General features: G+C 39.8%; 3 protein-coding genes across 4 annotated transcripts; 2 read left to right on the forward strand and 1 right to left on the reverse strand.

The window, feature by feature from the left end:
- Positions 1-37: 37 nt before the first annotated feature.
- Positions 38-3,663, forward strand: LOC122005041 (UDP-galactose/UDP-glucose transporter 3-like). The gene is made up of 7 exons (XM_042559948.1): positions 38-267; positions 421-518; positions 616-746; positions 2,142-2,172; positions 2,278-2,381; positions 2,804-2,925; positions 3,041-3,663. The coding sequence occupies exons 1-7, from the start codon at positions 158-160 to the stop codon at positions 3,447-3,449; spliced, it is 1,005 nt and encodes a 334-aa protein (XP_042415882.1). The 5' UTR covers positions 38-157; the 3' UTR covers positions 3,450-3,663.
- Positions 3,664-5,802: 2,139 nt separating this feature from the next.
- LOC122005043 (single-stranded DNA-binding protein WHY1, chloroplastic-like) lies at positions 5,803-10,972 on the forward strand. Of its 2 annotated transcripts, none has more exons than XR_006118307.1 (7): positions 5,803-6,148; positions 6,237-6,331; positions 6,423-6,515; positions 9,049-9,143; positions 9,789-9,884; positions 10,340-10,428; positions 10,536-10,972. XR_006118307.1 is itself a non-coding variant. In XM_042559949.1 (7 exons), the coding sequence occupies exons 1-7, from the start codon at positions 5,896-5,898 to the stop codon at positions 10,647-10,649; spliced, it is 813 nt and encodes a 270-aa protein (XP_042415883.1). In that variant the 5' UTR covers positions 5,805-5,895; the 3' UTR covers positions 10,650-10,972. The 2 variants fall into 2 exon arrangements, 1 of the variants encoding a protein (XP_042415883.1); XM_042559949.1 differs by having other exon boundaries at positions 5,805-6,148; positions 9,789-9,862.
- Positions 10,973-15,531: 4,559 nt separating this feature from the next.
- Positions 15,532-16,219, reverse strand: LOC122007400. Its single transcript, XM_042563268.1, has 2 exons — positions 15,889-16,219; positions 15,532-15,845 (listed from the first exon to the last, which is right to left on the reverse strand). The coding sequence occupies exons 1-2, from the start codon at positions 16,217-16,219 to the stop codon at positions 15,532-15,534; spliced, it is 645 nt and encodes a 214-aa protein (XP_042419202.1).
- Between the last annotated feature and the right edge of the window lie 9,495 nt (positions 16,220-25,714).

Consider the following 25,714-nt stretch of genomic DNA (forward strand, 5'->3'; position numbering starts at 1 on the left):
GAATATCTGACGTTGCTCCCTCCTCCTTCGTCCCGGGTTATGAGTATGCCGGTCTCCACCAACGCAATGGGATCTGCCTCTCTCTCGAGCTCGATCTCGAACCTTCCTTTCCTCGTCTATTGTAATCGTGCTCACGGAGGTGATCCTCCGCCGGGAGATGGAATTCCACGGTGCCGCTGCTGGCTTTGAGCGCATCTTCTTGCTCGCCTTCTGCGTTTCCGGCATCTGGTCCGCCTACATCTACCAGGGTGTCCTACAAGAAACTGTGTGAGTACTGATCCTTCATCCTGGTTCCCCTTCCGTTTCTGCTCCATATTTTCCATACGTCCCAAATTGATCCTTCATCTGTCGAACGGGCATTTGGATCTGCTATTAGGGTTTTGACAGACGAGTCTTTGTTCCTATTTTCCTATGTCTCAGATCGACCAAGCTGTTTGGGCCGGACGGGAAGCGGTTCGAGCACCTCTCCTTTTTAAACTTAGCGCAGAACGTGGTTTGCCTCGTGTGGTCGTTTATCAGTATGTTCATTGCTGATTTTTGCGTGTTCTTGTTAATTTGGAGTGATGTGAAATTGTTTATTTGTTCATTTTGTTTCGGGTATGATTAATTGGACAGTGATCAAATTGTTGTCGAAAAGTTCGTCTGGAGGAGCTCCATTACGGAGCTACTGGAGCCCGAGCATCACTAATACCATCGGTCCAGCTATGGGAATTGAAGCCTTGAAGTATATTAGTTATCCCGCGCAAGTAAGTTTAGATTTTCCAATTCTTGCTGTTTTCCTCTGTTTGACAGCTTCTAATTCATATAGGTATCATCATGTCTGTTGGTTTGGGGAATTATAGCCTAATTAGTGAAACTATAATTTAACAATTATAAGTTAGTATCTTAGCAGTGATAACTCGTGTGAAACACACAGGAAAAAAAGTGTAGCCTTTTTCAACAAATTGTATACTAGACAGAGGTGTTCTTTACTTCTTTATGATACTTTAAAAATGTTAATAAGTCAATTTAGTGGTGCTTGATGAATTGTGATCCCTAGCTTTCCTATCGTTCCACGCCCTAGTCTATATAGAGAAATAGGAGTTAGTAGATATCTAATAAGGTAGATTCCTGGCTGCTCCAATCTATTCATTGTTTGGAAAACTAACAGTGATGTTTATAGTCGTGGGTTGAATTTTTGAATTGAACAAAATATCAAGGAAGACCCTTTAACAACAAATTACACATTGATTTTTAACATGCTTGTATGATTAAATGAAAGATGAACAATTTATGTGTCTGACAATAAAGACAAGATCTACATCATTGCAGGCCTTAAATCCTTTAAACTTAGAGACAAAGAAAATAAATAAAATGAAAATGCTCTTAAAGCAAGGGTGTAAGAAAATGAGTAACATAAGGCATTATTTTTTCACATTGGATCCATGAATGAGTGAAAACTCAAAGTCCAGTGAGACCTTAGAACCCTCCAAGAGAAAGTTTACAATGTAGGTGAAAAAACCATCTTCACAAGGAGCATATGATAATATTTATAAATAAGTAATGAAGATTTTTCCTTTTATTTTTAAAAAATTCTAATGTGTGAATCGAGGAGATAGTTAAAGTTATATCTTGACTTCTTGGATAAATTTAAGGATAATTGCTAAGCTTGCTTGAAAATACTGGAAAAAAGTTAAGAGGAAACATATAAAATGAAATGAGGTAATCAAGAAGTGCCTAATGTGGACACACTGAGTTCATAATATTGGTGCCAAATTAAGCTTCTTTGGTTTGAGTTGATTGTTGCCACCCCATGCCTCAGGTAGGAGTGTAGGGTTGGATGATCTTAGTCAGGCTTGTACGTTGTGTAGGGTTGGAGTGGCGAGTCAGTTGAACTTGAGGTTTGTTGGCCTTGTCGGTGGTGTCAGGGCTCAACTCATATTAGCCCCTCATAATTGACATGGTCTACTCATTTGCTTAATTGTGTAATGTGTCATAAAATCACCTCATTTTTTTTTAAATTCACTTCTCTAGTTTATTTTGTTCCCTTGTTGGTATCATGAATGGATCATGTATTAGATTTCTGAAATTATTTTACTGGCTTTACTATTTAATGCCACTTGATTATAGACTGCTAAGAGTATTGAGTTTGTTTATAACAGGTGTTGGCAAAGTCTACAAAGATGATTCCTGGTGAGTAGAGTGCTTACTTAACCTTTTAGATAATTACCATTTTTTCCTAATTAAGGATGTTCTCAAAATGATAACTGAACAAGTAACTATGCTTTCATGTCATAGTTATGCTGGTGGGAGCCCTTGTTTATGGGATCAAATATACTATTCCAGAATACATTTGCACTTTCCTTGTTGCTGGAGGGGTATCTTCATTTGCACTTTTGAAGGTTAGACAAATTCTCTTAAATCTCTTCAGCAATGATTTTTATTTTATTTTATTTTATTTTATTTTATTTTCTCCATACTTGAGGATTAATCCCTCACGTTGGGGATACACATCTGAGTGCCTAATCGCAATGGATAATAAGTAGTGGATATATCGAAGAATTTTCATACATCAGAAATGATTTGTTTATGAATTCACACCTCTTTCTTTCTGATGACGGATTGCTCGTGAGTGGTGGTGCAAGATATTTTGTCTCCAATGTTCTAGGCTTTTCTGAGCATGTTCTGAGCTACCACCAACATTAGAAGCTGTGATGTAGATTCACATACCTGCATTTGGATTCTTGAACTGTTCATATACTTCAATTGCCAAATGTATTCACAATAGCTTTGCCACTGAAATGCTTGATTCAATTGATTACAGACTAGCTCAAAAACCATAAAGAAGCTTGCTCACCCAAATGCCCCACTTGGCTATGGGCTTTGCTTCCTGAATTTAGCATTTGACGGTTTCACAAATGCCACTCAGGATTCTATAAAAGCAAGGTACTTAACTATTTCTTGATGATATGCAACAAAATAACTAGTAGTGCATCCAAAATGTCTTAGCTATTTGTATGCAAAGTTCACCATAACTTACAACTACATCGATTTTTTTTAGGTTCCCAAAGACATCTGCTTGGGAGATCATGCTTGGAATGAACTTCTGGGGAACCATTTACAATGTTATTTACATGTTTGGCTGGCCTAATGGAAGTGGTTACGAGGCAGTGAGGTTCTGCCAGGAGCACCCGGAGGCAGCTTGGGACATCCTTATGTTTTGTCTCTGTGGCGCAGTGGGACAAAACTTCATCTTCTTGACCATAAGTCAATTTGGCTCCCTTGCCAACACAACCATCACCACCACCCGAAAGTTTGTTAGCATTGTTGTATCGTCATTGATAAGTGGCAACCCCTTGTCACCCAAGCAGTGGACGAGTGTGGCAATGGTCTTCTCAGGACTTTCTATCCAGATATTCCTCAAGTGGAAGAAGCTCCAGAGAAGAAAGGAGGACAAGAAGGCTGCGTGAAGACATTTTTCATTCCTTTTCCAGGAATCCTGGTGCCTTTTATTGTCTTTCTTATTGGCACTAAAGATGGGGAGAGCTTTATGGAATTACTAAAGATGGGGAGAGCTTTATGGAATTTAGATAGATTCAGACTGGGTGAGCAATCCAATGTACTAATTATATTTATATTTGTCGGGCAGTCTCGGATAACAAAATGTATCTTATAAATTTCATATTTCTTTTCTTTTTTCTTTTTTTTTTCAAAACAGAAAAGCTACTTAGGATATATACCATGTTTAATAACTCTAGAAATCTAACGTTGTAGCTAACATTCATTAATTAACCTCTATATTGGTCCAATTGTTCATATATTCGTGTAAAGTAAGTTTGTTAAACATATATATACATTTTAGAAATGCAAGTCATGTTACGCTGCATGGCAGGGGTGCAGCGTAACAAATGCCTTAAAAATATAGCTATCCTGACTTTAGTTGATATATATATTTTAATTTTCTTTAAATATCATAGGAAGTTTTTGAATTTGATCACTTATTAATCCCATTTTGAATTGAGTTGTCTAATATTTTTGGGCATATGAACATAAAAAAATTGATGAAAGTAAAAAGGGCATCCTGAATTAAGTGAAATATTATATTAGCATCGTTTGTAAATAAAATAATAATAATAATAATAAATAAATGGGTCAGTGCTATTGTATAAGCTACCGAGTATCTTTAACTATGTGTAAAAACTATCAGATAATTTTTATATCGTGTATAACTTAATAGGTAATTATTGGTAGCAGTGGCTGAGCCACGTTAATTAACGACTACTTGGGCTATAGCCCGGGTAGGCAACGATGGTTGTAAAAAAAATTATGAGGGAAGAAAAGGAAAAAACGTGGGAAAGGGGCGGCTAGCCCGGGGCAACAATGACAGCATCAACGGATAGCGTGAGGTGATGATGTTGACATCAACGGCCAGGGTTGTCTCACGGTTCCTGAGGTCCTAGGTAAAAATAAATTTAAAAAAATCTTTTAATATATTTTAAAATTTTTTCTCAAGTTTTTTTTATTTGAATTTGGGGTTGAGAATGGCTGGTTTAAAAAATTTTGATTTATTTTTTAAAAAATAAAATATTTTTTTTATATAAAATTTAGTTTTCTCGCTCATAGATAATTTATTTAACACTATTAAATTATTTAATTTTTTTGAGATATTGAATTTTATTTATTTTAGTGTTCTCTGAGAGTATCACCGGTGAGAGAGCATAAACGTATAAAATTATTGATGAGAAAAGAAATAGACACTAAGCATTGGTGAAAGAACAATTAGGATTTTTTAGAGATGAACAATTAGGGTTTTTTAGAGATATTGAGAAGGAAAGAGTTTATTAGTTTTATAAGATATATAATTAAATAGAATAAAATCTTAACTAAGTATAATTATGAGGAAATAAAATTAAATCTTGCCAATTGTAATTATGAGGAAATAAGGATACATGTAATGTGTAAATAGGAATAATAAAATAATTAATAAGATGTCATTAATGGGTTACATGATATTTATTAATGTGTATGCTATCATTAATTAATATTAAGGACTCAATTTATTTTTTTAAAAATATTTTTGCTTAATTATTTAATCAATAGGTCTCAATAATATTGGGATCTTAGGCATAGTCTTAATGGTCTATGCCTTGAGTCAGGCCTGTCGACGACTAGTTTGGGATGATGATATTGGCGTCGCCACTCGTGGCCCATAGCTTAGGTAGATCACCTAGGCTGTCTTCGCCATTGACTGTTACACGTTATAGAATCTACATGCTAGCTTTAACATATTTGATCATGATTAAATTATGTTCATTTGAAATGAAATGAGTATCCCGAAGTTTACACGTTTGTTTTGCTCGTTGAAATATTATTTACAAGGTTATTACTCAAAGAAGCAAAATCAAAATAATATAAAGTCATCGTCATAGAAGTTATATGGTAACTTTTATACGATCAATCATGATCAAATAATATTCATTTAAAATGTAATGAGTATCACATAATCTCTCCCTACTAGTTGAAATTTTATTTAATCAGATTATAACCCAGAGAAGTAAAATAAAAATGTATAAAATCATTATCGTAAAAGTTACTTGAAGGAGTATTTTAGAGCGTTCATATTAAATAGAAAGCCCATTTAACTTTAATTGAAAATGATGATTTTGTAAATGATAAATGCCCTTTAGAATTTTGTAAAATTGAATACAATTGTTTTTTTTTTAAATGTTTATTAGACTGATCAGAAATCCAAGTCAAACCGATTTGAACCGTTTTTTGTTTGGACAAAACCAATACGGGCACCCGAAACCCGGGTTTGCGAACACTAGATCAAGCGAGCGTAACAACAGCATCTTGTTCACAGGGGCCGACTGAAACGGCCGCAGCTCCACTCTTAGCCGACGCGCGTTCAAAGCGATGCATTCCCCATCTTCTTCTCGCGCTATCCATAATTATTGCGCTTCCCCTTCTCCCTTCCGCTCCTCGTCTGCTTCCCTCGTAAGCAGTTCACTCTGCGCTCCTCCCAGAACCCTAGCCCTTAACTATCGACGGAAATATCTATCCGTTCGTGGCCACCGCTCCGATTTCTCAGACCAGCGCCGCCAAATTGGTCGCCCTCCTTCGCCGCCGCCTGAGGAACCTACCTCTTTCTCCCGGAAGCCTCCTGGAGGTGCCCATCGGCTCCTCGCTTCGGGTTGCTAACTTTGTCGCCATTGTAAAAAACTTAATCTTGTTTGTTTCGGCTTTCCTCTTTTCAGCGCTGAATTCGAAGGTCTTCGTCGGTTATTCCATTTACAAAGGGAAGGCGGCACTCACCGTGGAACCGCGAGCGCCTGAATTCGCTCCTCTTGACGTGAGTTTCTTAGTTTGTAGTCAGAGCTCGTCAAATTTTGGTTTCGGTATTTTGTAGTGAGATTGTTAAATTTGAAGGTATATTGTTGCAGTCAGGGGCTTATAAGGTCTCTAAGGAAGGATTTATGCTCCTCCAATTTGCTCCTGCTGTGGGAAATCGGCAATACGATTGGAGCAGAAAGCAAGTATGCAAATTTTCCACCTTTTTTCTTCTCCGTGTAGGATTATAATGTCATCACATAAGATAATTGCATTCTTCGTCTTTTGTCACAAGTTTCTAGTTTCGTTCTCATAAATGCTAGTTTATATGATTTAGTTTGTCAAAATGATGCGTCTGTGATCCTCACCTTGGGAGCCAAAAACTATCCAAATATAGGGGCCAAAAACTTATGCTCGTGAAAAAATTGCAAACCATGATTTATACATTTTCTTCATTCCATATGGGATAAGAGAAATTAAGTAAACAAAAGGTGAACAATATGTTGGAATAAATTTGGGAAAAAACCTTGAAAATACCCTTTTTTATTCAGAAAGCCCTCATGAAGGCCTCTATGGAAGGATGCCCCATAAAATCCCATTTCAATTTGACCCTTTTACTCTTTAAAATTTGCCACTTGCAGCCAGATAAGCCTTTGTAGGCTTTGAAACTCTTGAATCTTCTTCAGAGCTGGTATTGCTTCCTTTTAGTTGCCATCTAACATTACATATTTAAACGAACAACATCTCTTTCCTTTGACAGTAGCACCACTCCTTTTAGTTGTCCCTTTCTTTTCATTGCCCTTCCAAATTGAGTCATTGTGTTGATTCAATTAAAGTGAAATTAAGCAGACAGGAAGGCCAAATTAGAGCAGAAATTCAAAATCATGATAGCCAAGCATGCCATAGACAAGGTATCCTCCAGCCAATTCAAGTCAGAAAGAGCAAGAACTCAGAGTGCAGACTGGCTTAGTTTAATTTCCGCCCCAATACTTGGATAAATAATGGATATATATATATATATTTTAATCATAATAAGGTAAAAAAGAAAAAGTGTAGGGTCTGTGATGAAAGCTAGGAGAGCCATGATACACACTACGAAACTTAGTTGTTTGGGTGAAGAAGACCCCTGTGACAATGGCCCTTTTTCAAAAGCCTTTAGTAATTCTACAAGAATACTCATTCCATCCCTTCACAAGTGAGAAATTCTCCAGGCTCCAAGATGAATGATGATTTAAGTTCCATCCACTATCCTATCTAGGGATACCTGAACCATAGGACTCTAGGAGACTCTCGAGTAAAGGCTTAAGTGATAGGCTCTAGGGATGAGTAAAAGTTCGGTTAAACCGAACAAACAGACCAAACCGACTGAATTTGAAAATTCCGTTTGGCTGTTTCATTTTTTTTTTTCAAAAAAAAAATCGGTTTATTCAGTCGAGTTTCGGTTTTAAAAATCTTTATTTAGTTAAACCGAAATAAAAAAAATCGGATCAGTAAATCTCTTATGTTAAAAAAAATCAATTTCGGTTTCGGTTAAATTCCCCATGATTCCATCATTGTTAAAAAAGTTTGGTTAATTCAGTTTTCGACCGAATTTGGTTCGGTTTGTTTGGTTTTAACTGAATACTCAGCCCTAATAGGCTCTAAATTAAGGGAGAGGGAGAGTCAAGAGTCCTTAAGGATGGCTTGATTGACAAAAAGGGAAGTGTTCATGCTTTTATTATATGCACCTAGAACGGCAACTGAGTTAATTCCTTAAGACTATTCACAATTTAAAGGGGATGGAAAGAAGCTCACGTTCAGGACAATGCCATTAAACTAGGGAATTGGAGCAACTAACACTAACACATTGGGACAATAACTTTAGAAGAGTCATAGTTGCTCTAGCTCTAGTGGAGAGAGAGTCCTGAGAAATAAGGAGTTGCACTTGAGTTAATTGCTTGCATCCAAATAGTCTCGCTAGGTTGACCTATGGTGGTGTGTTAGAGCTATTTATTTATTTTTTGAATAGAAAGCAAAAGTGGCCCTTTACTATGTTAAAATTTGAACCTTTGACCTAGGGAGATCCCAAATATTCCCCTATCAACTTGGCAACTTAATACATATAAAGGACTATATGTATATAACATATTTTTATGTGGAGCTGGCCCTTGTTAGGAAATGTTTTATACACAGGGGCGGGCATGTAAGTACTATGATTCATGCTATTCTAAGTTTTGGCCACCAACTTTTGGCAGCTACTAATGGTGAATTCCATTGAGGCCTAATAGCTGATGAGATTCCTGCCAATGACCAGAATCTAGCAATGGGGTAAGGATATTTTCACAAGGCAAATTTGCAAAGGGCCTTTTATAGAGTATAGTGCAAAATGGAGACCTTTACAATAAATCTTTTTAACTACAAAGGAGCCTTATTAGGACTTTTGCCCATAAAGGTTGTAGGTTAGTAGGGTTTCAGAGAAAAAAAAAATTGTCCCCTTTTGATACTAATTTAGCCTTTGGTGAAGTTTAGTTGAATGGTCCGGGAGATGTGATCCTTCACCATTGAGTTAATTTATGAAATTGAGTATAAATGCAACAAACAACATGCTTAATTAATACAACTTATTGGCTCTTTAATTCCAATATTGTTTCTGTTCCTTCTGCTGGCTGGTACTCTCTATCGGCATCTATGTTTGCTTTCTTGTGGTATTTTATGCAAACATATGTGAACTATGATCACTTTTTTGGTTAATTGATGCAGGTGTTTTCTTTATCCATACCTGAAATTGGTCATCTAATGAGTCTCGGAGCAAAGGATTCTTGTGAATTTTTTCATGATCCATTCAAGGGAAGAAAGTAATAATCCAGAATCTTGATAAGAAATTTGTTGTCTGTAACCAAATCATCAGTGTAGTTTACTTGAATAGGGATGGGATAACAGTTCTAAAATCCTCTTTTTTTTTATGTCTAGCTACTTCTTGTTAGGTCTTTGATTTTTGTCAACATGCAGCTTTATTAGATCAACAAGAGCAGCCATAAGCGTTGAGATACTTTGAATCACTGTAAAGGGAGTTGGAATGTGTGTTACAAAGTCAGACTTTGTATGATTAGAGAATCATTCAAAATGCATTCACAATTAGAAGGTTGATTGTGATCGTCCATCATGTGAAATTGTGAATACATAGAAATTTTACGTTAAGATGATATTGTTTTCCTATCCAAGCTCATGAATGAGTGCCAAGACAGCTATCCTGGCATTAGATTACTGGTAGAAGTAACCTTAGACAATGCTTAAAATTGATAAAACAAGGTTTCTTGGCTTGAATAATTATGTTAGTTTACATATCTTCATATTCATGTATTTCACGTTTCCATTAATTGGCTTCCTGATATTGTTTTATGTCCAGGTTAACATCACCATAATTCATGAGAATCTACAAGACTACAAGTGTAACTCATTTAGTGTCTTTGCTGAAGTGTAACCGTTATTTTCTATTGCAGTGAGGAAGGCAAGATAAGAAAGGTTTTAAAGGTTGAACCTCTTCCAGATGGCACCGGATATTTCTTTAATCTCAGTAATTTCCCCACATTTTTAATGTAAATAATACTTTTGCCATATGATGCAACCTGCCAGGCCTCATGAGTTTCTTTTCACATTTTGGTGTTTCTAATCCTTTATTCATACCAAAAATGTCCATCCAGATATTTTAAATCCTATATGCAGTCAATTTGTGCTATACAAGCTTACAGCCCATAATTGTTCTTTGGTTTTGTGCCCTTGACACCTCAAACTAGTAACTAGTCTTTTGTGTACTCAAACATCCATAAAGTCTTCATAAATCGGTTTTGCTAGTTTTAGTAAAAAAAAAAAAAATTGTCCTGGTTCTTGCCATTTATTTGGATTGGTTCTTAATTTTTGATAGTTCTGTTATGGTTAATCCTACTGAAAGATTCCCCATTTGCTCATATTGTTTCTTTCCCTTTCTGCTGTTCTGGTGATACTCATTGGTATTTATGGTATGGTAAATTTCTCTGTATTTTCTCTGTTGTAGGTGTTCAAAATCGCCTGTTGAATATGGATGATAGCATATACATACCAATCAGCAAACCAGAATTCACCATTCTTAACTCTGCTTTAAATGTATGACATCTCTCCTCTCTTTGTATTGCTCCAGTATGTTATTTTCTGACTTTTAGCAATCCTGAATATATCTCAAAAATGAATTTTATGTCTTGTTAATGGTGCAGTTTATCATTCCATATCTTCTGGGTTGGCATTCCTTTGCTAATGCTATAAAACCGGAGAATTCCTTCCGTTTAAACAATGCGAGATTCGGAGCTGATTTTGAGTGGGGTAGATGATGAGAAATCTCAAAAGAGAAAAGCTCTGAGTTTGTGGATGCGAATTCTGGGAATTGCCATGCCGCTGCTGTTTTTCTTTTATAGTTTTTCATTCTTTTTTTTAAGTGTATTTTGCTGTTTGAACCAAGTTTGTAGCATAGATCACTATGGATTTGGTTCTGTAGCAAGAGATGCTAAATCTAAAGCTGTGTTTTGTATCACGCAAATTGATGAAAACTCAGGTGTATTCGGGGGTTATTTATCAGCTTTTTTCATGTGACTAAGAAAAGGAGTGCATTTTTTGTTTTAAAGAAAAAAACGAACACTTATGTAAATTGTTGTCATTTTAATGTGCACTGTTTTTTAGGTAATCTTTTGAAATCCCATTAATCTCGGAGGTGAACGATTCGGCCCTAAGGGTATCTTCAATCATTAAATCTCTTAATAAGTTTTTTTTAATTTCTAATATATCACATCAATGTTACATCACAAATATACAAAATTCTTAAGACATCTCCAATAATTAAACCTCTCAATAAATTTTTTTATAATTTTCAATATATCAAATCACCTATTATTATCTCGACAATGAAAAAATCTCATTATAATTTTTTTTTTTTGTCCTACATTATAAATCATATATTTTTATTTATTAATTTTTCATTTAATATATCTATATAATTTTCATTTAATATTTTAATTAATTTATGATTTTGATTTAATTTATTTATAATTTTTAATTAATAAAATTATGATTTTAATTTAATTTAATTTATAATTTTAAATTAATTAATTAATTAATTAATTTATTATTTTAATTTAATTACCATCATTTCTATATTTTTTAAACTTATCTCAAATATATTTATTTTCAAACAAAAAAACAGTACACTTTAATTATTATTAACTATTTATGAAATAAAACATTGTAATTAAACATTACATCAAATAATTTATTTTAAATTATTTGGAAATGATCAATCATGTACATTAATTACAGACTTCATTTTCAAGAGAAAAAAACAGGTTTGAAAACTCAAACATGCACTTGAATTAAAAAACCCAAACCTCACCTACACAATCATAAAAACTTTTTTGGTAAGATTTTTCAATTTTACAAACCTTACATTGGAGATGCTCTAAAAATTATTTATCGGATAAATTTGAAAAGTACAGATGGATTTTGGTAGGCAGTCCAATGTCACTGATGGTTTGAACTTTGAGCATTACTACGTAGGAATGAATATTCTCTTACCATTGCACCGTCTCCTAGTTACGAATGTATATTTTTTTAATCCAGATATTCATTCTTTGAATTAATTCGGAAGGTGATTAATTCGGTCTTACGAAAATTTAAGACGACTACGTTCGCTTCTAGCGGTCCCGTTAATTCGTCTCAGGATCAACACGGAAGATAGATGGAAGCACTAATGTGTACTTTTGATTGATCAATGGCCATAATGGGTCGAATACTTAACATCTCAGAGTCAGGAATCCCTCTTTTATAGTAATATTATCTTTTCGCACCCAAAGATAGTTGGACTGAAATTTCCATAGGAAAATAATTAAGATGACAAGGATAAACACAATCAATAGAGCTTAATTATTTTCAACACGAGCTATTATGTAGATGAACACACACATTGAAAATTCGCATGTCTCTAGAAAATTGATTATTTTTTTATATATAAAACAACTCACTTCCACTATCTCACAAAGAAAAACTCTCCATTAAGAAAAGTGTAGTTTGGACTCATACAGCGATCATTCACACACCACAATATCTCTTATCCTTTAGAACATTCCACTAATAAAAAAAAAATTATTATACTAATCATCAAATTGCATTGCAATCATGACTTTTATATCACTTGCATCAGAATGGACTTTATGTTATCAAATCTAATAATTTCTACCTCAACGTCGACATGCTTCACCTGTAAGGAAATACTCAACAGCCTTGATTCTAACTTAATTCAAACATGTCTCATAGTACATTTTTAAATTGCATAGAGTCAGTTTATAATAGATTTTCAAGTTGATTAGAAGATTGGAGAATTTTTTTTTCGAGGACCTATGCTCACTAAAAATTAATCTCTTATTCTATTATAATAAATCTATTATCCTCTAACCAACTGACGTCACTTGCCATGAACCTAATCTACTTTTGCACATACAAGTCTTGTGTACTGTTGATCGAGTAAAGAACTAAATTTATCCCTTTTTTTTCAATTTCTTTTTGCTTATCTCATTAGAAGATAAATAGAGTGCAATTAATTTACATCACAAATGATATTGATGTCTTCACCTTTCTTATTCTATTGAGAATTTAAAAAAAAATGAATCGATGAAGGACATATTATATCGTGACTTGAAAAGATTAGAAAATATCAATATCAAAAGTTTTAAATTTATTCAAAATTGTAAATAGTCATATAAAGCGTTTCAATGCTTGTCCGGTCCTATAGCGCAAGCTCAATTATTGTCCAGGCCCTTAATCATTATTATTTGAAAATAATGGATCTCTTTTCTTCATTAGATTTATCCAATGAATGAAGACGTTGACAATTAGATGCATGATCCGATCTAACGAGAAAGAAAATCTATCAAAGTTAAGAAAAGGAATTAAAAGAGAGCATTTATTGCCAATTAGCTCCGACTTTTTTTACAGACTATTGCATATGATCACCACTACTCCATGATAATCGAAGAAAAACTATAGGTATGATCTTCTATATATCTTAAATAAGAATCAAAATCTATGGACCAAATTAATGGGGATAGAAATCTAGGAAACTCCAAAGAGAGAGTTCTTAGATTTCCTCACCCTTATGTGATAATAGACACACACAGGATGAACCTTGCGAGGCTGGCATCAGAAATCTAAGAAACCAAAATACTTGTTCTTAGATTTCGTCCCCTTTCGCAGTAAATGGACATTTACTAGAAATTTTACGATTCAAACTTGGTTCTCGACATAGAAAGTGTGATTCTGCGCCGCCTCTGTTGCCGCCGGAGCTATGCGTTCCTCCGCCTTCAGTCGCCGGATACAGAGTACCGCCGCGGCCGACACCGCCCCCAAGGAGAGGAGTACGAGCCCCACCAATCCCATCGAGGTCACCGACAAGAGAAGCAGGATCCGGAGCACGAAGGCCACGAACAGGAAGCCGACGGAAAGGGCCATGGCCCTGTTCTTGGCGGACTCGACCGCGGCGCCGCCGGCGGGATTGGCGAGGGTGTACACGACGGCGAAGAGGCTGGCAAAGACGCCGAGGCAAATAAAGGCGACGAGGGGGTCGTAGAGGAAGAGGGCGCCGTGGTGCTGCTGGACGGCGGGCGGGATGCTGCCGTACAGCGCGACGCAGAGCCCCGCGGGAACCGCCAGCTCCGCTATGCTTCTCCTCTCGGGCAATGGTTCCGGCGGCGCCGGCAACGGCGACGTGTCCTGGTCGGATCCGTCGGGGGCGCCGAAGCTGCAGCGGCGCTTGAGATAGGGATTGGAGAAGCAGGATTTGAGGCGGAGATTGAGCTCGGAAAGAACAGTCGCCATGCTAATTAATGGAGAAGACACAGACAGATCAAAGGCTCGCTACTTTTAACGGATCGCTAAAATAATTGCACTCTGGCGGCTCTAATTTATAGCAAGTAGATTTTATCGGTTTAAATCCAACCCATGAACTCAGAGGCGTTTCCACGCACACGATGACCTCACCGATCGGAATTTGATGACATCAGGTGGCACGGCGGCCTGGCCGTGTGATTTCGGAGCACGCGGCAAAAGCGTGTAGGCGAAGGAACGCTCAAGTCTTCCACATCGATTTTTTTTGGTTTTAATTAAAACCTCAAAGCAACCGGATTCCCAAGTTGTTTAAGATGGGAATGAGCTGTTTCCAGCACTAAAATCAAGGAGAGAGACCATCTGAATTAGTCTGGGTGCCAGGAGATACGGACGAAATCTTCGTGCAATAATTATTAATGTATAAATTAATTTTTCTAGTCTAATGTAGCGAAATTTAGCATCTTTTAATATGTAGTTCAAAAAATATATAGGTTATTATTCTGGGTCGTTCTGCCTAATAAGAGCTAACCCGACCGCGTCCTCATTAGATGACAAGTAGATCCAGAGCGGCTCATCCGCGACTGGCTTGGCTAACAAAGACAGTGAGTTTAGATACTCTTTCAGCTCCTCCAACGTCAGATCGCACTCGACATCTCATTGGAGTTTTTTAGCTTGGCGCAACGTCTTGAAAAAGGTTAGGCTTCGATCGGATGACTTGGATATGAACTTGGAGAGCGCCGTGATCTGATCGGTCAGCCTCTGAGCTTCCTTCAAATTTCGGAGCAGAGGCATGTTCTGCAAAGCTTGGACCTTGCTCGGATTGACTTCGATACCCCACTCAATAACGATATAGTCCACGAAGCGGCTACTCTTTGCGTTAAACAGACACTTGCTCGGGTTCAGCTTTATTCTGTATGTCCTTAACGTCCGACAAGTCTCGTCGATATCTGCACATAGGTCAGCAGCTCGGAGAGATTTGATGAGTATGTTATCGACGTATACCTCTATATTACGGCTGATCTGCCGTCGGAACATTTTATTCATTAGCCTCTGGTAGATGGCTCCGACGTTCTTCAGTCCGAACGACATGACGTTGTAGCAGTATGTCCCATCAGGCGTAATGAAGCTGACTTTCTCTCGATCCTCCCCGGAGAGCGGCACTTGGTGGTGTCCCTGATATGTGTCGAGCATGCAGATCAGCTCGTAACCCATCGTTGAGTCCACCATTTGATCTATCCTGGGCAACAGATAGAAGTCCTTCGGGCAAGCCTTGTTGAGATCGCGGAAGTCGATCCAAACCCACTATTTGTTGTCCGACTTGGAGACTAGCACAATATTAACTAGCTAGCTCGAAAATTGGACTTCCCTGATATGGCCAGCCTCCAATAGCTTCTCTATCTCCGCCCGGATGATCACGTTATGCTCCGCGCTGAAATCTCTCTTCCTTTGCTTGACCGGCCAAGTGTCCGATCGGACGTGAAGCTCGTGTTGAGCTACACTCGGGGAGATGCCGGACAGCTCATGTGTTGACCACACAAACACATCATGATTCTGTTTGAGACAGGCGATCAGTTTTGCCTTTTTCTCCTCCTCCAGGTCAGCAACCACGAAGGTCATGACTTCCAACCGGCTTGGGTGGATCTGCACCTTCTCCTTTTCTTCATATACAAGGATGGGAGATTATTCAGTAATAGCATTTACCTCTAGCCGTGGAGTCTTCCGAGATGCTTTGGTCTCGGTTTTGACCATCTCCAACATAGCAGCGTCGAGCAGCCAGTTGGTCGCCTTTGACCTTGCCCATTTGATCGTCCACTGGGAACTTCATCTTTTGGCAGTAGGTTGACACTACTGTCTGGAACTCGTTAAGGGTCGGTCGGCCCAAGATAACGTTGTAAGCTGATGGTGCGTCTACTACTATGAAGTTAGTTGTTTGAGTCCTCCTCAACGGTTCTTCTCCCAGCGAGATGACCAATCTTGCTTGGCCGATCGACAAAACTTCGTTGCCGGTGAATCCGTAGAGCGGTGTCTCCATGGGAAACATCTCGCTGCGATCGATTTACAGTTGATCGAATGCCTGCTTGAAAATGATATTCATCGAACTCCTCGTGTCGACGAAGGTCCAGTGAATGGTGTAGTTGGCGATCATCACTCGGATGATCAAAACATCATCATGAGGGATTTCGACACCCTTCAAATCGCTGGGGCCGAAGCTGATCTGAGGCCCTTCGGCCTTCTCCTTACGGCACCGCACGACATGGATCTCCAACCATCGAGCGTATGACTTCTTGGCTCGGTTGGAGTCTCCGCCAGTTGGCCCTCCTGCGATTATACCTATCTCTCCTCGGGAAGTGTTGTTCTTGTTTTCCTCTTCCCCGGCGGATGGCTTGTTGCGCTCGGCTGGGATCCTGGAGGGATCGGTTTCCTCCCTCCACTGATGGCGATGGTGCTCGGGCTCCCTTCTTTCTTCCTGTTGCCGCTCGATCGAGCGACGACGATCTCGTCGATCAGGAGATGGGGAACAACAGCGATATCTTTTGGGGGCCGGTCGGCTGGCAATTGGCGTCAGTCCTTGGCAGTCCCGTGTGTTGTGCATCGCAGATAGGGATGTAAATGAACCAAACAGTTGGCGAGCTATTCGGAGCTCGATTCGATAAAAATCTCGTTCGAGTTCGTTCGTTTATCTTATCGAGCCGAGCTCGAGCTCGATTTCGAGCTCAACAGTTTTATCGAGCCGAGCTCGAGCTTAAGGATATTCGGCTCGTGAGCTCGCGAACATGTTCGTTTATAGGCTCGCGAGCAAAAAAAAATGAGCCTTAAACCGAGCCAAAAAACGAGCTCTAAAACGAGCCTTAAAATAAGCTTTAAAATGAGGAAAAAAAACGAGCTCTAAAATGAGCCAAAAATGAGACCGAGCTCGCTTAACGAGTTAGGCTCGTTAACTTTGATAATCGAGCTAATAACGAGCCGAGTTAGAACTGTTCGCGAGCTTGATAATTCTAAAACGAGCCGAGCTCGAGCCTTGTGATAAAAGCTCGATTTGAGCTTGAGCCAAGCTCGAGCTCGAGCCCGAATATAACTTAAACGATCCGAGCTCGAGCCTAATACTATTCGGCTCGGTTCGGCTCGTTTACATCCCTAATCGCCGACTGGTGGAATGAACAAAATATAGACGTCCATACCTTGCCCTTCGACGCCCTAGGCCGACCTAACGCCACATGTTGTACGACATGTGCCTTGGTCTCTTGGTGCGGTCGTGCTCCTTCAGCCCTTGGCCCCTTGGTTGACATATGGCTGCTAGCCGGTCGACGCTCGGTAGGCGTCTCCTTTCTTCTGGTTGCCTGATCTTCTTCCACGTTGATGTACTCATTGACCTTCTTGAGTATGTGGTTGAAGTCTTTGTGCGGCTTCCAGATGAGTGACCTGAAGAAATCTCCCTCGGCGAGCCCTTGGCTGAAGGCATTCATCATGGTTTCGGATGAGATTGAGCGGATATCTATGGCCACTTGGTTGAAGCGCTGAATGTACACTCGGAGCGCTTCCTTGGACCCTTGTTCCAGGGCGAAGAGGCTGATGCTCGTCTTCTAGTAGCGTCGACTATTGGCGAAGTGGTGCTGGAAGGCAGCTTGGAAGTCTTTGAAGTTTCGTATCAAGCCGTCTGACAGTCTTCTGTACTAGCGTTGTGCCGATTCGGAGAGAGTCGTGAGGAAGACTCTGCACTTCACTTCGTCCATGTACTGATGTAGCGTAGCCTCATTGTCGAACCCATCCAGATGATCATTTGATTCAGTCGATCCGTTGTACATCCCGATCACCAACGGGGTGTAGTGTTGAGGCAGAGGGTCTTGTGAGATCTCCTCTTAGAACTGCCTGTTGATCCGTTCGGGAGACGCGACGCTTCGGGGTGCTTTTCTTTTCCGCGCATCCCAAACGGGCGCATCGTCGGAAGATGATCCCTGCTGCTCCTGATGCGCTTGAGCTATCTCCGAGAGGGTTTGGAACAGAGTTCGATGGAAGGGGATCGGCGCGGGCGGCGCTTCCCCATGGGTGTCGATCGACCTTGGTCTTTTTGCGGCGCTCGCCTATCGACCGCCGATGTTGTAGGTTGTGGCACTGGTCGATCGGTTAGCGCTTGTTATTGTTGTTGCTCTATCATTTTTGCTGCTCATGCTTGTACGAGCATTTCCAACTCCTCTTGAGTGAGCATCACGGTGGTTAGTTGACCTGCGTCTTCCATCTTTTCGGTTCAGATTCAGGTGACGTTCCCACAAACAGAGTCAAATATGATCCTGTCCGAAATTCAAAGAGATGGATGCTAGGGACGTGGCGCTTCTGTTGACCTCCGGTGGACTTCGCTCTCACCTGTAACACAAGTAGTTTCAGTGCCGAGCCAGGGAAGGGGTCCTCGATGATGGTCCTCCGACGCTCAAGTTAGTCTTCAGCGAACCAAGAAGAAGCAAGAACTGTAACGCAACAATAGAAATCGTGAGAAAAGCATACCTCCGCCGATACTTGGACCCCTTTATATAGAGCTCCGGAAGCACGCATGCACGTTTCCCAAGGTGGGCATTATCTCAAAACTTTTCCTGAAAAGATATGTCAGTAAAGTGTCTCTGACATAGTACCTTAACGGGTCGAGCATATCTCTGAAGTGATAGTTGAAGTTTCCGCCGTACGATCCTTTGTTTGACCATGGCGCCTATTAGCGGTACTAGCTCCCAAAAGGTTGTCGAAAAATATCCTGCTATATCTGTTGCTTGGCCGAGCAGAATGGCCGCTCAGCCGAAATTTTACTATTCTTGCGTTGTCTGCTGTCACGCTGAGCGGGATAGACGCTCGGTTGAAAGTCGTCGTCCATTGTAAGGACAAGCGGGAAGGGCGCTCGGCCCAGAAGCCTACTACCCGTATGCTCGATTGATGTGCCTAGCGAGATAGCCGTTCGGTGGGTAGTTCACCGTTTACGTGCTCAGCTGATGTTTAGTCTGCTGCTAGTCCGAGCGGAGTAGCCGCTCGGCTCGGCTTCTGCGCGTCCTTTGAGCGTCGGTCTGATTACTCTCTGTGTCGAAAATGATGAGTTGATGCTTAATCCCCGATAGACCTATAACTCACCTGACCGACTAACATCATTCACCCGTTTAACTTTGACCTTTACTGTAGCAGTAAGATGGAGTTCCTCATAATCACCGCATCAGATCTCTTTTCTTCATTAGATTTATCCAATGAATGAAGACATTGACAATTACATGATCCGATTTAAGGAGAAAAAAAATCTATCAAAGTTAAGGGCATCTCTAATGCAAAGTTTTTAAAGAGGTTTGAAAAATAAAAAAGCTGAACAAAAAAGTTTTAACTATTGTGGATGCTGTTGGTCCCTTTCGAGGCCGGCAAGAGGGGAGGGGTGAATTGCCCTACAAAAATAAACACAAAACCTTTTTTGGATATTCAACTAATTTAAAGGAACTTGTAATTAAAAAAGCAGAGACTAAACAAACAGAAATCAGACACAGAGGATTTACTTAGTTTACAATCAGGGGATTGCTAATCCAAGGAAAGTAAGCGCACTATCTGACGATCTCCTTTGGGCGGAGTAGCCTCTTTACAGCGTTGAGAGCACAGACAGAAAAGTAGAAATGAAAGAACTGATTACAAGTTGTTATTCTGAATAAATTGATTAGCTTCTGGACCAAGGCTATATTTATAGCCTTGGTTGGGGCGCCCCGAAGGGGTTCCGGGCGCCCTGGGGGGATAAACTTTATCCTTCAACGATTAGATCGAGTCAAATCTCGATCCTAGTCAAAAGTCTGGTCCGGGCGCCCCGGACTGCTCCGGGCACCCTAGAGCCCAAAGTCAACAGATGTTGACTTTTTCGTCTCCGGTTCAGCTCGTCTCGGTCCGGGTCTTGTTCGCTCCGGCTTCGCTAGCTTGGGTGATCTCGACCATCCGGAATAGGGCTCACCCGAACCCAAGTTCCGGCCTTTTCCTCTAGCAGCCTTCCTTCCCGATTTCTTGTCCCTCGAACGCCGCGCACGTTCTTCTCGTTCACCAGCGTACTCTTCCGCGGTCACCTCGTTCCTCAGACGCACCGAGCCCGTCGGCTCTCTCCCGTGCCATCCTTCTCGCTAGCCACGTCTTCTGCTCGACTTCCTGTGTTCCTAAGCTCCTGCACACTTAGACACAAGGGTTAGGCAACGCAAGACCTAACTTAACTTGTTTGATCACATCAAAACACTTTGGGGTTCCAACAATCTCTTCCTTTTTGATGTGAGCAACCCAAGTTAAGTTAGGGAAAATATATGCAATAAAATCAATTTATTTGCAATTAAGTCCAAAGATATTTCAATTTTAAAAATGATATTCCTCCCCCTAGACTTAACATCTGTCTCCCCCTTTGATCATATAAAAAATAGGGGTCCTTAAACAAGTCTAAGGTAAAAAAATTTTCTATGGTAAGTTTTTTTTTTAAAAACAATTTCTAAAAATTGTTTTTTCTAATTTAAACAATCTCTAAGTCAGTTTTATAAAAAAAAAATTGAAGGCAGTCAAAAAAATTTCTTGGTAAAAAAAATTTTAAGGCAATTTTTTTTTATAAAAAAACTTAAGGTAATAGAAAATTCTAAGTCAAATTTTAAAAAAAATTCAAAGGTAATTTTCATAAAAAAGAATTTTCTAAGGTAAAAGTTTCTAAATCAATTTTAAATATTTTCTAACACAAATTGAATAACTCTTTTAAAGCATTAAGTAAATTAAATTAATGCTTTTTCAGTTAGTCAATTAAACTTTTCATTTCGATACTTGGCTTCCAGGTCGTGGCGAGGCACTATGCCTTCTTGGTTATTGGAGCAACAACCACTTCCTTAGACAAAATCTCATAAAGAAATTAGTTGTTTAATTTTCTTGCTGAAAATGCTAAGTCTAATTTTAATTTTAAATTAAACAGGTTTTTGGAACCCAGTAGAGGTTCCTACCTATAGGATTAACCAAATATTTTCTAGGTATATAGACTTTTGATATATTTCTAATTTGACTTTGATGAAATCTATAATACCAATTTAAACCTCTATAATTTCTAAAAGTAGAAATATTTGAACCATTAGATTTTTTCAATCTTTTTATTTCTTCTTTTAGTTTTTCATTTTCAATTTTCAATTTTTCAAAATCCTCTATAAGACATGATTTTGCCAAAATTATTTTTGTTTCTAGAATTTCATTTTCTAATTTAGTATTTTTATTTTCTAATTCATACATGGATTTTGCCATTGCCTTAATACAAAAGTAAAGTTCATCAGGGGGTAAGAGGCATACCTCACTTACCATATCAGACTTGAAGCCTGAATCTCCCCCTGCTTCGCTACTTCCATCTGAGGTCGCTCCCCCTTCATCGATGCAGGGTTCTGATGTACTTTGTCCTTCGTAGCTTGCCATCAGTGCTATCCCGACATATTCTTGAATCTCGGACTCAGATGATGAAGTGTCATCCCAAGTGGCTTTTAGGTTCTTGTGTTTCTTGGGTGTCTTCATTTTGTCCTTTAGTTCTGGGCAATCCTCTCTTAAGTGTCATTCCTTTTGACATTGGTAGCAACGCACTTTTCTTCTATTTCTTGGATTCTTTTTATTCTGCATTTCTTTAAATTTATTAGATCTAAAAACTTTTTAAAATTTCTTACCATATATGCTTCTTGGTCTTCTTCGGAGTCTGACTCGGGTTCATCCTTCTTGGTTGCGTTCAGCGCCATTATCTGACTTGAGTCTTTTGTTGTAGCTGCACACCTGGTTTCATGTAACTCAAGAGTAGAAAACAACTCTTCTAAAGTACTTACCTCCAGGTCTTTTGAAATATAGTAGGTGTCGACGATTGATGTCCACTCCGGAGTTAGAGGAAATGCGTTGAGTGCGTAGCGTATGATGTCCCGATTTGTTACCGTTTCACCGAGGTTCTCGAGACCAGTAATTAATTCTTTTACCTTCGCATGTAAACCGGCTACCTTCTCACCTTTTTCCAGACGGATGTTCATCAGTTTGTTCCGAAGGATGTCTCTTCTAGCGAGCTTCGCTTCGGACGTGCCTTCGTGGAGTTCCAGGAACTTCTCCCAAAGTTCTTTGGCCGACGAGTAGCTTCCGATGCGGTTGACTTCCTGAGGCGGCTGTACTCTCAGTAGGTGATATTCCGCACAGCTGTTCACTACAGACTCATTCTGCTCCTTCTTTGTCTAATGGCTCTCCTCTTTTTCTTCTCCATCTTGATTCATCGGAGCTACAAAACCATACTTCATAATAAACCGAATTTCGAAATCAGTTCTGAGGAATACCTCCATACGACGCTTCCAGTCTGCGAAGTCCCCCTCGAATTTTGGTGGAACGATGCTTGGTCCGGTCATCTTGTTGCTTCGATCGGTGGTTAGTCCTCCTGAAGCGTCCTTGCTCTGATACCACTTGTTGGTCCCTTTCGAGGCCGACAAGAGGGGAGGGGTGAATTGCCCTACAAAAATAAACACAAAACCTTTCTCGGATATTCAATTAATTTAAAGGAACTTGTAATTAAAAAAGCAGAGACTAAACAAACAGAAATCAGACACAGAGGATTTACTTGGTTTGCAATCAGGGGATTACTAATCCAAAGAAAGTAAGCACACTATCTGTCGATCTCCTTTGGGTGGAGTAGCCTCTTTACATCGTTGAGAGCACAGACAGAAAAGTAGAAATGAAAGAACTGATTATAAGTTGTTGTTCTGAATAAATTGATTAGCTTCTGGACCAAGGCTATATTTATATCCTTGGTCGGGGCGCCCCGAAGGGGTTCCGGGCGCCCTAGGGGGATAAACTTTATCCCACAATGATCAGATCGAGTCAAATCTCGATCCTGGTCAAAAGCCTGTTCCGGGCGCCCTGGAGGGCTCCGGGCGCCCCGGAACCCAAAGTCAACAGATGTTGACTTTTTCATCTCCGGTTCAGCTCGTCTCGGTCCGGGTCTTGTTCGTTCCGGCTCCGCTAGCTTGGGTAATCTCGACCATCCGGAATAGGGTTCACCCGAACCCAAGTTCCGGCCTTTTCCTCGAGCAACCTTCCTTCCCGGTTTCTCGTCCCTCGAACGCCGCGCACGTTCTTCTCGTCCACAGGTGTACTATTCAGCGATCACCTCGTCCCTCAGATGCACCGAGCCCGTCAGCTCTCTCCCGTGTCGTCCTTCTCGCTAGCCACGTCTTCCGCTCGACTTCCTGTGTTCCTAAGCTCCTGCACACTTAGACACAAGGGTTAGACAACGCAGGACCTAACTTAACTTGTTTGATCACATCAAAACTGTTGGATCGTGAAACGTCGATAGAGGGGGGGGGGGTGAATATCGATTCGAAAAACAACGTTAAAAAGAGTTAAGCGCAGCGGAATTTAAAAACAATAGACACAGTAATTTTTACTTCGTTCGGAGCCTGTGACGACTCCTACTCGAAGGCCCGTACTCCGTGAGTACTTTCGTTAGACAATTCACTAGCAATTCGAAATAATGATTACAAAGACAGTACAAGAAATGCTAATAAAAATTAAAACAAAGCTATACCGACAGAAAGAAAACCACAAGGACAAGAGCACGTTGTCGGAGCTTCGTTAGCGTCGTTGGAGCATAGAGCAATAGAGCAAGCAGTCTAAGAGTTCTGAGTTTTTATTCTGAAGCTCCACCCCTGGGGCTTCTTTTATATGCTGCTCCGGGCGCTTGGATCCCTTCCGGGCGCCCTGGTACGACGTGGCAGGTCTAATCAGCGAACTCCACGTGGCGACGACTCGGCTTGGATAAAATTCACCTCCGGGCGCCCGGGCCCCTCTTCTCCAGAAAGTCATTCTCCTGCAAGAAAAGGTTAGTCCGAGGCAAATATACCCTGCAACACAGATTGTTAGCACAGTTTTATAGATAAGCAAATTGAGTATGAATCAGCAAAAAGAGTATGACTTAGATTCCGTCTTTCCGAGACCGGAATCTAGTCACGATCTCGACTTAGATATCTGAAATGGATCTAAGCCGGATCGACGCCTAATGTTCCCTTCCCGGGAACGCGTCCTCGCAGTCACTCCCCTCCAGTGACTTACCTCACTTACCTGCCAGACGTCCGATCAGCCCGTCGACCCGTGTGGACTTCGTGCCAGCTATCTGGTCAGCCCGTCGACCTAGCTGGACTTCATGCCTAAGCGTCCGGTTAGCTCGTCGACCCGCTTGGACTTCGTGCCAACTATCCGGACTTCTCGCCAGACATCCGGTCAGCCCGTCGACCTGTCTGGACTTCTCCTGCACACTCGATCAAAGTGTCAGACAACAATAAACTAACTTAACCTGATTTGTCATTCATCAAAACCTGCGTTAAATCGTTAGTGCTAAACGCACCAACAATCTCCCCCTTTTGATGGAATGACAACCTGGTTAAGTTATTGAAAACATATGCAAGAAACAACATGCATTTATGTGATTTTTAAGTTAGTTTGTATTTTCAGTTTGGTTTAGCTAACTTAACCACCTAATCCTCCCCCTTTGTTATTCATCAAAAGAACAAATGTCAAGTATGTTGGAGTGTATACTAAAAGTCTAGCTTTTGTATAAACATTTATAAGAATCACATTGGTCAAGTCTCTACATTTATATATACCAAATGTAGATGTTCAATTAATTTATATTGTAGATAACATGGTGTGTGGTGTCACATACAGAGGATCATGTTATCAGTACCTTATAAATTATAAACAGTAGCTCACGACCAAGATGGAAGGGAACAAACCATTGGAAGGTCGTAGTGTAATTATGTATTAGTTTATCTTAACTATATAATTACATTAGTACACTTAGAGTGTATTGAGTAGGACCATTAGAGGTCGTTTCTTTTATACTGACTTTATAAAGGAACAAAGACCTCAGTTATTATGGAAGTGTGTGCTCTTAATCCTAATATAATAACAAACACATATATTTGATATTTATTTCTTTAATTTATTAATGGGTGAGATTTAGTTCGATAAATCAATAAGCCCGATAAGTTGGGAAATGATATCACTTATAGTGTGTGTTGTTGATTATAGAAGGAAACTGTGTCCTAGTGATCTAGGTTGATAATGTCCCCAAGAGGAGCTCATAAGGATTGCCATGTTAAACCCTGCAGGTGGACTTAGTCCAACATGATGATAAGGTTGAGTGGTACTACTCTTGGACTAAGATATTAATTAAATGAATTATCAGTAACTCACTTAATTAGTGGACATTCGACATCTTAAACACAGGGAGACTAACACACTCATAATAAGAAGGAGCCAAAAATGTAATTTGGGATTGGTGCGGTAGTTCAATAATAGTTCTTTAGTGGAATGAATTATTATTGATGAAATTAAGTTATGTGTTCGGGGCGAACACGGGATGCTTAATTTCATCGGGAGACCAAAACCAATTCCTCCTCTTGGTCCCTATCGTAGCCTCTTATATATAGAGATTTATACCCACCACATACCTACCTTCTTACCCAACCAATAGGGGTCGGCCAAGCCAAGCTTGAAACTCAAGCTT

The sequence above is a fragment of the Zingiber officinale genome, chromosome 7B, assembly GCF_018446385.1.
Source record: "Zingiber officinale cultivar Zhangliang chromosome 7B, Zo_v1.1, whole genome shotgun sequence".
Lineage (NCBI taxonomy): Eukaryota > Viridiplantae > Streptophyta > Magnoliopsida > Zingiberales > Zingiberaceae > Zingiber > Zingiber officinale.

Excerpts from the sequence above, each read along its gene's own strand:
- LOC122005041 (XM_042559948.1), top strand. The coding sequence starts at position 158 with ATGGAATTCCACGGTGCCGCTGCTGGCTTTGAGCGCATCTTCTTGCTC. Across the intron at positions 747-2,141 it reads ATATTAGTTATCCCGCGCAA|GTGTTGGCAAAGTCTACAAA; the intron begins GTAAGTTTAGAT and ends TGTTTATAACAG. Across the intron at positions 2,926-3,040 it reads CAGGATTCTATAAAAGCAAG|GTTCCCAAAGACATCTGCTT; the intron begins GTACTTAACTAT and ends GATTTTTTTTAG.
- LOC122005043 (XM_042559949.1), top strand. The coding sequence starts at position 5,896 with ATGCATTCCCCATCTTCTTCTCGCGCTATCCATAATTATTGCGCTTCC. Across the intron at positions 9,144-9,788 it reads GATCCATTCAAGGGAAGAAA|TGAGGAAGGCAAGATAAGAA; the intron begins GTAATAATCCAG and ends TTTCTATTGCAG. Across the intron at positions 9,863-10,339 it reads CGGATATTTCTTTAATCTCA|GTGTTCAAAATCGCCTGTTG; the intron begins GTAATTTCCCCA and ends TCTCTGTTGTAG.
- LOC122007400 (XM_042563268.1), bottom strand. The coding sequence starts at position 16,219 with ATGGAGACACCGCTCTACGGATTCACCGGCAACGAAGTTTTGTCGATC. Across the intron at positions 15,846-15,888 it reads GGAAGACTCCACGGCTAGAG|AAAAGGAGAAGGTGCAGATC; the intron begins GTAAATGCTATT and ends TTGTATATGAAG.